The following is a 13,334-nucleotide window of genomic DNA, read 5'->3' as shown; positions in this document are numbered from 1 at the left end:
CAACATTTACAGATTAAACTTCCATTTTTAGCTTAATTTATTTCTAATTTACTTACCTTTGCATTCTACACTGCCCGCTAACAGGGCCACTAATAACGCGGCCAGCATCGTTGACTGCCGCCACATTTTCGTCGTTTGACTCTCCGCTCGCCCCCTCGAGTGTTGTTTCGTTTTTGTTTTTGTTTTTAGTTTTCTTTTTCTATTATTAATTTATTTTGGAATGTGTCTGCCGTTGATTCGGTTTATTCCTCGGGTGTCTCTTAAATATCAAACAATTTTCCCACTAATGAAAATTGCATGCGAGCCGAGCTTTTATTACTTTCTGCTGTTGCACTGCAAATGAGATTATGACAACGATGATAATGGCGTCTAGAACTTTACACTTTTCAATTGCGAAAATTGCGAAAATCGCGACGCGACGAGTGCGAGTGCGAGTGAACTGGCAATACTATGTGGGCGGTTGGGTGGCGGGAAAAACTTTAGCACATCTCTTGTCTGCAAAGAAAATGGGAGAAGAAAAAGAGCCATGAGTAATGCGATTATTTAACTTGATTTCAACGAGAAAAGTGTTGACTTAATGACTACCAGATGTCTCATCAAAAGCGCTTCTTTGTCCAGGGGAATTACGTAGGTACATACATTGCATTAATATGTTTTAAAAAGCTTCTTCAGATACTATAAATATATTATATCTTCATTTTGTTTGATCTATTTAGCAATATGTTTACCATCAAATAAAAAATTGGTTTTATTTCCAGAAAATTTATTTATAGCTTGGTAAGGTCTAGTAAGAAACTATAATAAAGCATAATTGAAAATGTTTTATAATTGTTTTTTTTTTTTTAATTAAACTTATGTTTTATAATTTTAAAAAAATTTAAAATAATACATGTAAAACAATTATATATTTTTTTAACCGGCAATTTCGAAGTTCCCAATATTATTAAACATTTTCTATACTCTTTAATTATTATTTCCTTGCTGATAACAAGTACAAAATTTTCTAATTGAATAAATATACATAAAACTAAATATAAATTAGTCAAAAACATTTAATCAAAACACACATTTTGTTTCACTTTTAAAGAAAAGGTATTTTTAACAAAGATAAGACCCCGTAATGCAGAATTTTCCACCTGCTTAGACAATTTTAAAACCACAAAAAACACACCTTTTCGCCTTGACCAACAAGACCCCCACAAATTCGATGTCGAATGCTATTTTCATTTCGAATCATTAACCACACAAAAGGCAAAGCCAAAAACTAGAATACAAAAAAACAGACAAAAACAAAGAAATAACAAAGTTAGAGAAGCCGAGAATCGATGATTGTAAATTTATTACTTTTGAGACGATATTTGCCTTGGGACAGTGAAAACAAACGCGGTGGAAGTGGCCAAGAGAACTGATACAATGGTTGAACGAAATGCAACAGAAATCCAAAACCAGACGCAGAACATGCAATGAATCAATATATATACACATAAGTGTATATGGAAATAGGGGGTGTACAAGAGGTATCGTCATAGACCTGGTTAGAAAATGTGCCAGGGCAGTTAGCAGTTGGCAGAGGAAGCAGAAAAACAGTGCTGAGGAAGATGGAAAAACAAGTAAGAACCATATGGCAAATGGTGCTATTGTATGAAATACCTCTTAGTAAGAACCAATTTGTTTGTAATGACCAAAAGGGGCTAGAAGATAAATATTTAGGCGTTTAAATAAGCAAGAAACCGCTAATAAGTTTTCAAAAATGGTATTTTCGACGTTAAAGTATTTTGAAATATGATGAAACATTGGACTTCAACTTTACTTTAAAACGCATGCCAAACTTATATAGAAAGATGCCCGAGAAATACCCCGTACTTGTACCAAAACAAAGGGTTGGAAAAGCCCCCGTGCGCTAATTGAATTAGCGATTTTCCATTGACAGGTGCCAGTGCCGCAGCCGTAGTTCGTGTTCTTCTGCATTATTCTCCGCCGGAGCCTCCTCAAACTGGCTAAAATGCTGAACTGCAGCGGACGTTCCAAGTTTACAGCTTTCGGTTTCGGACCCCAAACGCATTACTGATCAAGTGGATATATATATAACTTGGATATATATATATATATCTTGGCTGTGGTACGATGAGCCACCAGCAGCAGCAGCATCAGTTTCATCACTACCATCATCATATCCATCAAGTGCAATCGGAATCGCAGCTGGAGCGATGTAACTCCGATTCGGAGCAAAATCCCAATAGGAATACGGATCGCATTGGCTCTACTATGGATTTTCGTAATCTATGCCAGCGCATCGATGTAGACAGTTTGAAAGGTAAATTCGGCAGATTTTTTGGGAATACTTTAAATTCGATGTTTTTTTTTTTTTTTTATAAATATAAATTTTATTTAACTAAATAGATTTTTTATAAATTTCACTTTTTTATTATCAATTTTTAAAGACACGTTATTGTTAGAGTGTTTAAAACCCAAAATAAAAAAAATTGTTTTTTTCTAAGTTAATGTAAATATTTTACTGTACCTTTAAAAAATTTTAGTTGGAGTATCTCATTGCAATCTAAATAAACTGTAATAACTTCTGTCTTTAGGTTTATTTTTTTTTTGCAAAAAAAAAAATATATATATAATTACTTTAACTAACCTTAAATGACTTACTAAAATTGTAAATTTTTTCCCGCAGCCAAATTGCCACAACTGAAGCTGCCCAAATCGCTGCCCAAGTTACGTGGTCGCAAGATTTTTCGCAGCTCCAAGAGCGGAGCCGATGCAACCGGCGGAACAGCGGCAGGACTCTCGAAAGATGGAGCACAGCCGCATCAAAATCAGCTCCAGGTGGCACCCCAGTCCCAGCAGTTCATCAACAGGACACCCCAGAGGATCTCCACCATCAGTTCGCTGATGTACGAGGGTGAACAGGATGAGATTCGGGCCAATCTGGGCAGATCGCAGCCGGGAACGTATCGAAGTGCTGGTAGTCTCGATGACGACTACTATGCGCCCGGGAGCGGAGAAAGAGCCTCGCGTCCCATCAGTCCCATTAAAATACCAGCTGGCGGGGCAGACACTGCTGCGTCTGGGAATTCCAGACCCACATTGAGCCAACGATTGCAGAGGGGCTACAAGAATCTCAGCGAACTGAGGCTCAAGCACATCTTCGCCAGGCAGACGACGGTGCGAAGGGACAACATCGAGGTGGATCGCTATGTGGAGCAGTACGAGCGGGAACTGAAGTCGGAGAAATTGGCCCGCGAACGCAGGGATCGCGAAATAGCCGAGAACTATGACATCAAGATCAAGACTCTGGCGGGCACTAGACAAAACACTTTCGAGGACGACGACGAGCTGGAACACGAACAGTTCGAGAAGAGCAAGATCGGCCATGAAACCGACGAGAGCGGCATGGAGGCCACACCGCCACTGCCCAGTCGACGAAAGCCAGGCATAGCCGCCACCAGGTTCGCCAAGGTCAGGAAGCCGCCCTTGGAAATGGAGGGGCAGCAGGCGGGCGAAGAGGACCAACGTCCGCCACGAGGTCGTCCCAGTAGCTACAAGCAATTGCTCAACAAATTGCCCCATCTACCGAGTCTGCCCAATCTGCCACAACTGTCCAGGGGCAAGGAGGAGGCGTCTAAGAGCGGCGAGAACGCTGAGGCAAATAATCTGGGCTCAAAGTTGGGCATAAGGCAGAACATCAAGAGGCTTAGGAAGTCCATCAAAAGGCCAGACAAGATCAAGCCCAAGGTCACACCCGATTCGGAGGAGGAAGAGGAGCCCGAGGGCGAGGCCGAGGGCAATAAGCCCAAAAATCCACTTGGCAAGAGCTCGGCCATGAATTTAAGAGCTCGTCTCAGTCGTTTTGCGTCCACAGAACAACTGCAACAGCGGTGGCGCAAGAGCTTCAAGGGCACCAAGGAACATAAGGAGGGCGAATCGGGTGCAGAGCCCACGGCGGCGTCTGGCGTTCTGGGCGGCCTGCTGCTGGGCTCCCAACTGGAGAAGACCCTGGCCAAGCTCAACGAGAAGGTGCATCAGCTAAAGTTTTTTCAGCGCCACGCCAGCCAAAACCCGGAAACGTCGCCACAGCCCAAACCCAATACGGTGGGTCACGAGCCGGTCGAGATTGATGATGACGAGGAACTGGCGGCCACCTACCATCGCAGCGATAGCTTCGAGGCTGAGCACGACGAGGCGAACGATGACAGCGGCGAGGATATATCCGCTGAGGAGGCCTTTGGCCAGATGCAGCCGGAGAAGGGCGCATCCGTATCGGGAAATGCGAGCGCCCACGCTGCTCGCCAGATGGCAAAGCTGGCTGAGATTCAGGCGGCGTCGAAGAGCGGAGCGGCCGCGTGGAGCAGCGAATCGCTGGAGGAGATGGCCGACGAGGACTATCCGAGGGTGCTAATCCACCAGGAGCACTCCGATGCCTACGAATCCACGCTGATCATAGCGGTGGCCTCGAAGAGAAGCTCGCTTTCTCCGGGCATCAGAAATTCACCAGCTGCTACTGGAATCCGAGGATCTCCCTATCCTGAGATCACAATTTCAGCTTCCCCGTCTCCTGCCCAAACTGCGGCCAAGAGAAGTCCCTCGCCGGAATTCAAAACCCCAGCAGCTGGCATTAAAGTTCCGCCATCTGGGGCCAACGTTTGGTTGCCCAACGAACAGATCATTGCCGGCTTCAAGGAGCAGGCAACATCCTGGCCAGCTCCCACATTGTACAAGCCCAAGAGCATCGATATATTCGAGGCTGCGGCCGCGGGAGGCTCTGCAGCCTTTGCCGATTTCGATGAGGCCCTGCGAAATGCCCCAGTTTTGAGGATAAGTGCCGGGAGTAGCATCGATACCAGTGGCGAGGAGGCCGACGACAGCAGTTCCCGGGTCACAAGGATACGGGTGCAGAGTCCACAGATCGGGAACAGTAGGGAGAGCCTGATGGCCCAGGAGGAGGAGGACGAAGAGGAAGTAGATCTGCCTGAAGAGGATGAGGAGGAGGATGGGGAGGAGGATGAGGAGGCATCGGATCGAGATGCCTCGGAACGACCGCCATCGGAGTCGCCACCGCCGCCGCCACTACCACAGCGGCGTCCGCCTCCCAAGCCCCCGGCCACGCCCCCCATTTACGATACAGTGCCTCCGCCGCTGCCGGTGACCAAACCGCCGGAAACATTTGCACCCGCTCCACCCGCTGTCATCAGCAGGGCAGTACCCCAAAGAAGCGCCTCCATGTCGCGACCGCCCAAGCCACTGGTGAAGACCAGTTCCCTGCGACTCACCTACAACGAGCAGGTGCGACCCGGGGATGTGGGCAAGGTCAATAAGCTGATATCCCGTTTCGAGGGCGGAAGACCACGACTTTGTCCACGGCGTATGCACAGCGAGGAGTACGAGCGAAGTGCGCGAGCAGATGACGACGACGACGAGGTGGAGCCGGAGATGGATCAAATCTTGGAGCTTCAAATAACCGAAAGACGAGCCATGGACTCGGTGACACCCACGAATCGGGCTGTGGTTATACCCCAAATAACTCTCAACAACAACAACAACAACAACAACAACGACAACAACAATAGTGAAAGGCAACTCGACGACGAGTTGGACGAGATCGCCAAAAGTAGAAAAAAGAAATCCACGGAATTGGCTCTGGATCGCCAGAACTCCAATTGCAGCAGATCGGAGTACGGTTCACCACTATCGTTCCCCAGCAGCAGACGCAGTTCCACACCGACGAACCTCAACTTCAACTCCAACTCCAATCCCATTCCGAATCTCAGTTCCAATCCCAACCAGAATCCCAGTCAAGTCCTGCAACAGCAACGACGCAGCCGACGATCAATGACCCGCGATGATGACAATTTCTATAGCTTCGATAGCGACGAAGGTGAGTTTGCATCCATAAAAATACAGACAAATAACCAAAGTAAATGGTTAAAAAATAAATAAATAAAAAACAATCGTTGATAAGAACACCTAAAAAAAAAACCTTTTTAAAATTCCTATCAATCGTACTTATTATTTTAAAATTCCATATCAATCGTACTTATTATTTTAAAACTATTTACTTATTTGAACTCCTTAGAAAATTATATATTGTATGAGTTACTAAGTCAAATCTAATGACATTTTTTTTTTTATTTTCTTTTTTTTTAGAGAACAGCTACTACTCCATAAGTCCCTCGGGCAGCAGTCGCTATGTAGTAGAGATCTAAACGAAAAATAATAAATCGATTGTAGGTTTAGGCCCTGCAGATTTGATTGCTTTAAACACAAAGAAAAAAACGTATACTTATATCAATTAATAACACTTAAAAAGCTGGACAAAAAATCAAAAAAAACATGATTGTCTCATATTATTTTGCTTTTTAAATCTTTAAACTTAGTCATTTAAAAACTTTCAAAATAAAATAGCAAGAAGCAATCTTATCAACCTAAAAATATATTTTAAGTATTATCACAATTTGCAAAATTATATTTTTTTTGCTAGCTTAAGCTTTTATTTAACAAATAAAGTACAACTTGCATAACTTTAATGAATAAAAGTAAATAAACAAGCGATATATATATCAAGTTGTCGTTTTCCTTACATATTTAAGACATTAATGCTATTTTAACCAAATTCTCATTTGAGCATTTTAAAAAGTCTCGAACTGGGACTATTTTTAGAATGACCAACCAAAAATAAACAGCTCCGAATAATTGGAATTTTTTTGAAGAGACTTAGGAAAAAATTCGATTTTTGAGTTAACTTGTCACGTTTTTAAAGTTTTTGTAATAAGTTAAAGTTAAACAAAAAACATTAAAGCCTTTGTTCCATCAAAATATATATATTGTCATCCCAATAATGTTTATTTTAATCCAATCGTGTCATACCTTTTTTGAGATAGAGTGTACAAAAATTCGATTTAGCTATGGCTGACGCAGCTAAATGACCTAAAAGACCGAAACATCCAAAGCATATATCTCCGATTATATTAATAATTTCGGAAAATAACAAAAAAAAATGGAGATCATTTTCTTGTTGCGAAACCCCTTAAAAAAATTAGTTTAAACAAAAATGTTCAGGAGAAGATGAAATCCAGCACGAGTCAGTTTTTGGGGTTGGAAGGCTCGAAATGAAGTTGATTAATAGTGCTAAAATGCATCGGGGGATGAACGGCTATATAGGTGCCAGCTGACACCCGAAGGCACCACCATAAATACTTATATGTGTACATGTACCTCTTTCTAAAGGTCGGGGTGGTTGCAGCGATCCTGAAAGCCAAACCTGAAATTACTTCCCCTATCGCTCGAATCGCTGACTGAGCGCATTTTAATTGATAATTTATGCTAATTAATTAATTTGGTAAAGTCTCCGACAGTGAAATGCATCCAAGGGTGGGAACGGATCCAGACATACATTTTAGTTTTGGTATGCAACATATGGCGACTATAAAGGATAATGCTGAGTTGCATTTGATAGCCATATAATGTGAAAGATCATGCAAGAAGAACTCTTAACATCTGTTGGTTTTTAAATATATTTTGTGAGTTAGGCTGATTTTATTGCTCAATTTTACTCAAAAGTTTTATTTATATTTAAAATTTTTATTAAATTTTTTAAATGCCTAATTCAAAAGCAGACTGTTTTAATAATATTCTTTATTTAATTTAATTGTAAAATACATTTTTTTCTGATACATTTTTTTGTAATCACTTGCCATCCAGTTTAAATTCCAAAAATTACAAGCAGAGGTTTTGTCAAAAGTTTTTTCTGCAGTTTAAAGTGCTGTTTGCCTTGTTCACTTGAATTTTTAGTGGCCTTGGCCCTTTGATTCCACTGCAATGCAGTGCCATACAAGTCTCCAATTTCCCCCCACCCAGTTCTCCTTTCATTTTCACAGCTTAGTCATTTTCCGGGGGACCGATTCATTAGGCGGCTTAGAAAGCTCTTCTCTCGCTCTTCCGCTTTTATTTCCATTGGCTCATCAGAGTGGGGAAAAGTGAGCCATTGAATGACTCTTGTGGGGTCATTTCGGGCCTTTAATCAGAGCAAATTAATAAGCACACACCACGAACTGCCTTCTCCCCCCGTTTAATTAATTTAACTTTGCTTGTGGTGACTAATTTTGCTGGCTGTGGAAAATTCATTTTTTATTGGGGCCTAGTGCAGACGTAGAAGAAGTTGTCTCGCCCTCATGCCAGCGCATTAAATGCCAATAAATTTTGTTAATTTAAGGGGGTAGTGCTACCAGCATTTCTCGTTTCTCATTTAGGAACTGTTGACTTTCGGTGGGCAATTAAGAGTGGAAAGTGGAAATTCTCCGGAGGCAGAACCGAAAGTAAATAAGTGCAAAATTGGTGTTTAGGTAGCGGGCAAACAGGAAAACGTGGACCCAGAAAAAGGACAATGAAATGGGCACTCCGTATCACAAATCCATCCACATACATATATGTGTATTTTCCACCCCTCGGAAAACAGCTGCAAGCACAGTTATTTGACACGCGACCAAACACCAATGCAGCCAAGCCAAAGTATCTACAAAGTTGCAAGATACGGATACACACGCTGTTAACCCCTGACGTGGATGTGATCCAAAAATCCAAAGCCACCCCAATCAATGTGAATGAAATGAATTCCGCTTCTTCTTTGTTTCTTTTTTTTATTTATTTTGTGTGTGGTCAGCATGGGAAATGGAATGAATGCATGAATGAATGAATTATAGACTGCCCGGCTGACCAAAAGTTATCTCATTTATCTATAAGTTCAGACATTAAAGTACTTATTAAAACCATAGCAAAAGGTTAATTTATGTAGCATCAAATGGCAGAGCAGTTATTTTATTGGAAACTTTAAATGATACTTGGCTCATTTGGTTCAAGTAAATATGTAGATATGTGTTTCAATTTGCTTTAATTTATATTAAAGGTTTCGAATAACATTTTTTGATTATCAAATGACCTGAAATGCTCAATTTTCAAGCCAATATCTTTAAACTATTGATCCACTACACAAAGTATGTTTGACAAACTTTGCAAAACCCATGTAAAGCTTCAAAACTTTATATGGCGAATAATAAGTGTTAGTAAACGTTGTCAACTAACTTTTTACAAAAAAGAAAAAAATAAAACAAATATAAATAACCAACTTTATCAGTTAATTAAACAGCTTTTTAACCCACTAAAAGTATAAACTTTTGCACAATCAATCAATCAAACAAACTCCACCTCTCCTGGATGGAAAAGAGTGAGCGAGATATTCAAAGGAAGTGAGCAAAGCTGACGCAAAACTTTTAACCAGAAGGCTGGCGGAAAAACGGGGGCTCATTTTCCACTGGGAGTTGCTGTCAGGTTTCCGGACCACAGACGAGAAGTTCAATGCTCCTCTGGCGGTGGCAACTTCACTCCACTCGCCGGCAACATAATGCAATTTATGAAACAGGAGCTCGACTAACCAACTTTTCCCCTCCATCCCCACAATTAAACCACATTTAAAGCGGACCAACTAACGCACAAAACGGAAGTTTTAGGCCACAACTAACAGTAAGAAAATCTAAGAAAATGGTGAGGAAACAAATTTACAAACAAAAGATACTCTCTTAAAGTTATTAAATAGACTAATGGATTTTTTTTTAATTCCCCAAGGTCAAGGAAAAGCAATGCAGCATGATCCGAAGTGGGAAGACTCACTTTAAAGTGTGCAATTCTTGATTTAAAAATGGTTTCTCATCCAAGTTTATCATTTAGATGAATTAAGTTGCAATAAATTTTGGAAAATGATTATTATTATTATATTAATTTAATAGAAGATAAATAAAGTGAGAAAATTTAATTTTGAATTTTAAGAACTTTGACTATTTATAATTAGTAGTATAATATAATGTTTACTTAAAAATGATGTAAAGAAATGGGCCACCTAAACACACCAGAAACACCTTTTTTTTAAGTCCAATTGATTGTGTAGTGTTTTAATATGCAGTTAACAGTTTAACACGCCCCGTAGATATTATTCAGAAAATTAATAACTTGGTAACATCAATTGTACAACTCAATTTCCCACCAAAACTGAATAATAAATAAAAATAAGACAAGAGAGAGGAGAAAAGAGAGGCTCGAACAAACGCAATGCTTGTCATACATCTTTTTTCTCACTGGGTGTGTCCGATAATACCGACATACCTGAAAAAACACATCGGGAAAGATATAAGCTTGAATTGGCTTTGAGTCACCAATTTAACTCTGAGAAAAAAGCTCCCTGCCCCGACGAAGCTTTTTTTGTTATTTGTTTATGGTTAAACAAATGAAATGACAACTTCGATCAAGTAAATGCCGATAAAGGATTGCTGGGATCTGCGGAAAACGAAACTCGATCGATTCGAGATCTGGTAAACATAAATAAATAAAGATAAACCCATTTTATTGCGTTGTTTTTTTTAAATGCAGTTGTTGATTGACCACTTAAAAGGCTGACGAAGATTGGCAAAGAGTTCAATAATCTGTTATCGTTCGATAATTTAATTTACGTATTACAAATACAGGCAAATTAAAGTATTTAGTGATCATTTGATATTTTGAAATGGAACTATTTAATTAATGTTCATAGAAATACAAATTAATGAAATTTTTTTTCAGGGATCGTCTGATCATTTTAGTTTAAACATATATATTTTCTTATTTACTATTAATTTTTCGCAGTTTAATAAACCAAAAAACCATGCCCCTTTTACTATGTTTGCACACATTTAACCCAAATGACAAGAGGGCCCGAGTAGCCCCATTGGGCATGGAAAACGGAAAATGGAAAAAAGAAGTTAGAGGTGACTGCACAAGAACTAAAACATAGCGAAAGGCTAATGCAAATTGCAGTCGCCACTCCTGTCTGTCTGTCTGGCTGTCTTTGTTTTTTAGTCTGCGTGCAACTGTGCCACATGGGATTTTCTCTGGCGTCTTTTCCCGCTTTCCACACGGACCGTCCGCCCGACCGCTCGCCCTCCGATTTCCCAACCCGAAAACACTTAAAAGTGCAATGCACTCGACGCCGGCAGAGCAACGGTACTGGCACCTAGAGCAGCCGCAAAAACGGATGATAAAACAAGCGAAACTAGAAAATGCACAGCGCCAAAAATAAATCAAAACCTGTTCCCTTCTTTTTGATATTTCACATCACAAAACCATGACACATTTTCATAATATTTTACCGATCTACTGCGAATTCTGATGATCTCAACTCTATTGGTACTATAATATTAACACCATTTATATGATCTTATAAATACAAAAGGGTATAAGTCGATATTAAAAACATTAGTTTTATTATACATATGTATGTAAGTCCAAAGACCAATAATCCTTGTATGAAAATAAAGTAATTAAAACCAGGAAAATATTACTTAAAAGTTTCTGATATACATAACATATTTTTTTTCTGTGTAGAAAAAAAAGCAAGTCAACGAAAAAAAAATAAATAAAAGCAAAACAACAAACATCCTAAGCGCGGCAACCGCGAAAACCGCGAACCGGCATCAAGTCCCCTTAACCCACAACAACACACTCCGCCTCCTTAACCCTCTGCCTTCAACCAGAGCAAACACTTTTTGCCGGCTCTGTTCTGTATAAAACATATTCAGTATGGCAGTTATGGAATTCGGTTACAAAAAAAATAAACTCCAAAATCGAGCGACTAATCAACGCTGAAAGGAAGTAACATGTTGTTGTAAAATAACAATAAGTATTTAACATTATCATAAAACAAGGACCGCGCAGAAATAAGTAAAAAGAAATGAAGTAAGATATTTCAAAATGTTTATATTTTAAACGATTTTTTTATTGTCATTTTTTCACGAAAAAAGTTTTATTCAAAGTGAAACATGTAAATATTAGGGACATTAGGATTTTTAATAACGCCTTTAAATATTTCATATTTGAAATGAATTTTTTTTGTAAGTGAAACATGTAAATATTAGGGAGTAGCAATAATGAGATTTTAAGAAATAAAATATTTTGTATTAAATACATCAACAATTTTTACCTTTACTAGTAAATAGCAAAAGCTCAAATCTCCTGTTTAACTTAATTAAATATAAAAAGGTCTTACATAACAGATTGTTGTTATCACAGTTTCCGCCTTCGACCTTTTTGTATAACAAGCTTATCATAATATAAGCATTTTACAAGAAAAAAATACTCCAGGGTTAAGCTGTTCAAAGGTTTTGTTTTATTTTTTTTTTTAAATGTAAAAATGTAGACTTGTCCAATAAGATATGCGAATCATAAACATTAAAGCTATTTTTATAGGCAAATGTTGGATTACTTACCAGCAACGTAGCAAATCAAAGCAAATCGGAAAGGAAGTGAAGTGAAGTGAAGTGGTGGACAAGCAACAAAAAGAGTGAGAAAACTAACCAAGAAACGGGCCGAATTGAAGGCAATGAATGATGACATCAGCTTGCTGTTTGGGTTCTGTTTGTTTGTTTGCTAGGAGCAGCAGAAAAAATACTGAACATTTCCTGGCTCACCATTGATTTTCTGGCGGCAAAAAAAAAATAAAGGATTTTGCGGTCCGCGGCCTGCGACATGCAACATCTAAAATGACATCATAAAAGGATTTTTTCGTGGACAACGAAAAATTGGATTAAAAGAGTGGAGAGCGAGACACAGAATGAAAATGACGCAATCGCCAACTGTTCAAGAGATGAAAGACTAAAAACGAGATCCGAGAAGTCCACATGGTAAAGCTCCGAAAAACATACAGATGCCGTGATGATATCAATATATTTTCGACACACAAACACACACACTCTCCCGCACCAGAGAACTCATTAATTTATAGGTATATATTTACCCACTTGGAACACACACATTTCGTATGTGTAGCATATTCCTAATTCTCCGACTTTTCGGGCGTTCCATTTTAATTATAACAAATGCCAGGCAATTGCAGGCCAAACAAGAAAATATCAACATAAATCTCATAAATGGCGCGGTATAGGGGAGGTCGAAAGATATCGATGATATCATTTATTCTGCAGCCGTCAGAAGTGACAAAACCAATAAACCAAAAAATATACCGACAAGTGTGAATCAAAATTTGATCGATACAAAACGAGATAACGCAAATTACAAAAGCCCCGGGACAAGTCATACATAAAAGTTCCCTCAGTGCGTTCAAGAACAATTCAATTACGAAGGAAATCACCCAAGATCAGTGGCAGTGATCAAACAGTAGGGGATATTTGAGGTTTGGGGGCCAACCGATAAGAAATACTTAGGTCACCAAGAAATCCTATATAATATGTGCAAAAACTTTACTTGTGTAAGTCAATGTAAATTCCTACAATGTGATCGCAAATCTACTCTAC

General features: G+C 39.4%; 2 protein-coding genes across 2 annotated transcripts in view; one reads left to right on the top strand and one right to left on the bottom strand.

The window, feature by feature from the left end:
* The window catches only part of LOC128264803 (neuroglian), a 39,210-nt gene that overhangs the window by 23,154 nt on the left and 2,722 nt on the right, over positions 1–13,334 (bottom strand). The window contains 1 exon segment of the mRNA XM_053000477.1: positions 57–333. Coding sequence (XP_052856437.1) covers positions 57–126 — 70 coding nt within the window. The 5' untranslated portion in view covers positions 127–333.
* On the top strand, positions 1,360–6,652 carry LOC128264804 (protein PIP82). The gene is made up of 3 exons (XM_053000478.1): positions 1,360–2,314; positions 2,681–5,881; positions 6,151–6,652. The coding sequence occupies exons 1-3, from the start codon at positions 2,125–2,127 to the stop codon at positions 6,207–6,209; spliced, it is 3,450 nt and encodes a 1,149-aa protein (XP_052856438.1). The 5' UTR covers positions 1,360–2,124; the 3' UTR covers positions 6,210–6,652.

The sequence above is a fragment of the Drosophila gunungcola genome, unplaced genomic scaffold (assembly GCF_025200985.1).
Source record: "Drosophila gunungcola strain Sukarami unplaced genomic scaffold, Dgunungcola_SK_2 000078F, whole genome shotgun sequence".
Taxonomy (NCBI): domain Eukaryota; kingdom Metazoa; phylum Arthropoda; class Insecta; order Diptera; family Drosophilidae; genus Drosophila; species Drosophila gunungcola.
Note: the sequence above shows the minus strand (reverse complement) of the source record. Positions and strands in the feature narration are given on the sequence as shown.

What these genes read in the sequence shown, in the direction of transcription:
- LOC128264804 (XM_053000478.1), top strand. Translation starts at nt 2,125, where the DNA reads ATGAGCCACCAGCAGCAGCAGCATCAGTTTCATCACTACCATCATCAT. An exon ending in CGATGTAGACAGTTTGAAAG is followed by an intron (nt 2,315 to 2,680) that starts GTAAATTCGGCA and finishes TTTTTCCCGCAG; the next exon opens with CCAAATTGCCACAACTGAAG. An exon ending in TAGCTTCGATAGCGACGAAG is followed by an intron (nt 5,882 to 6,150) that starts GTGAGTTTGCAT and finishes CTTTTTTTTTAG; the next exon opens with AGAACAGCTACTACTCCATA.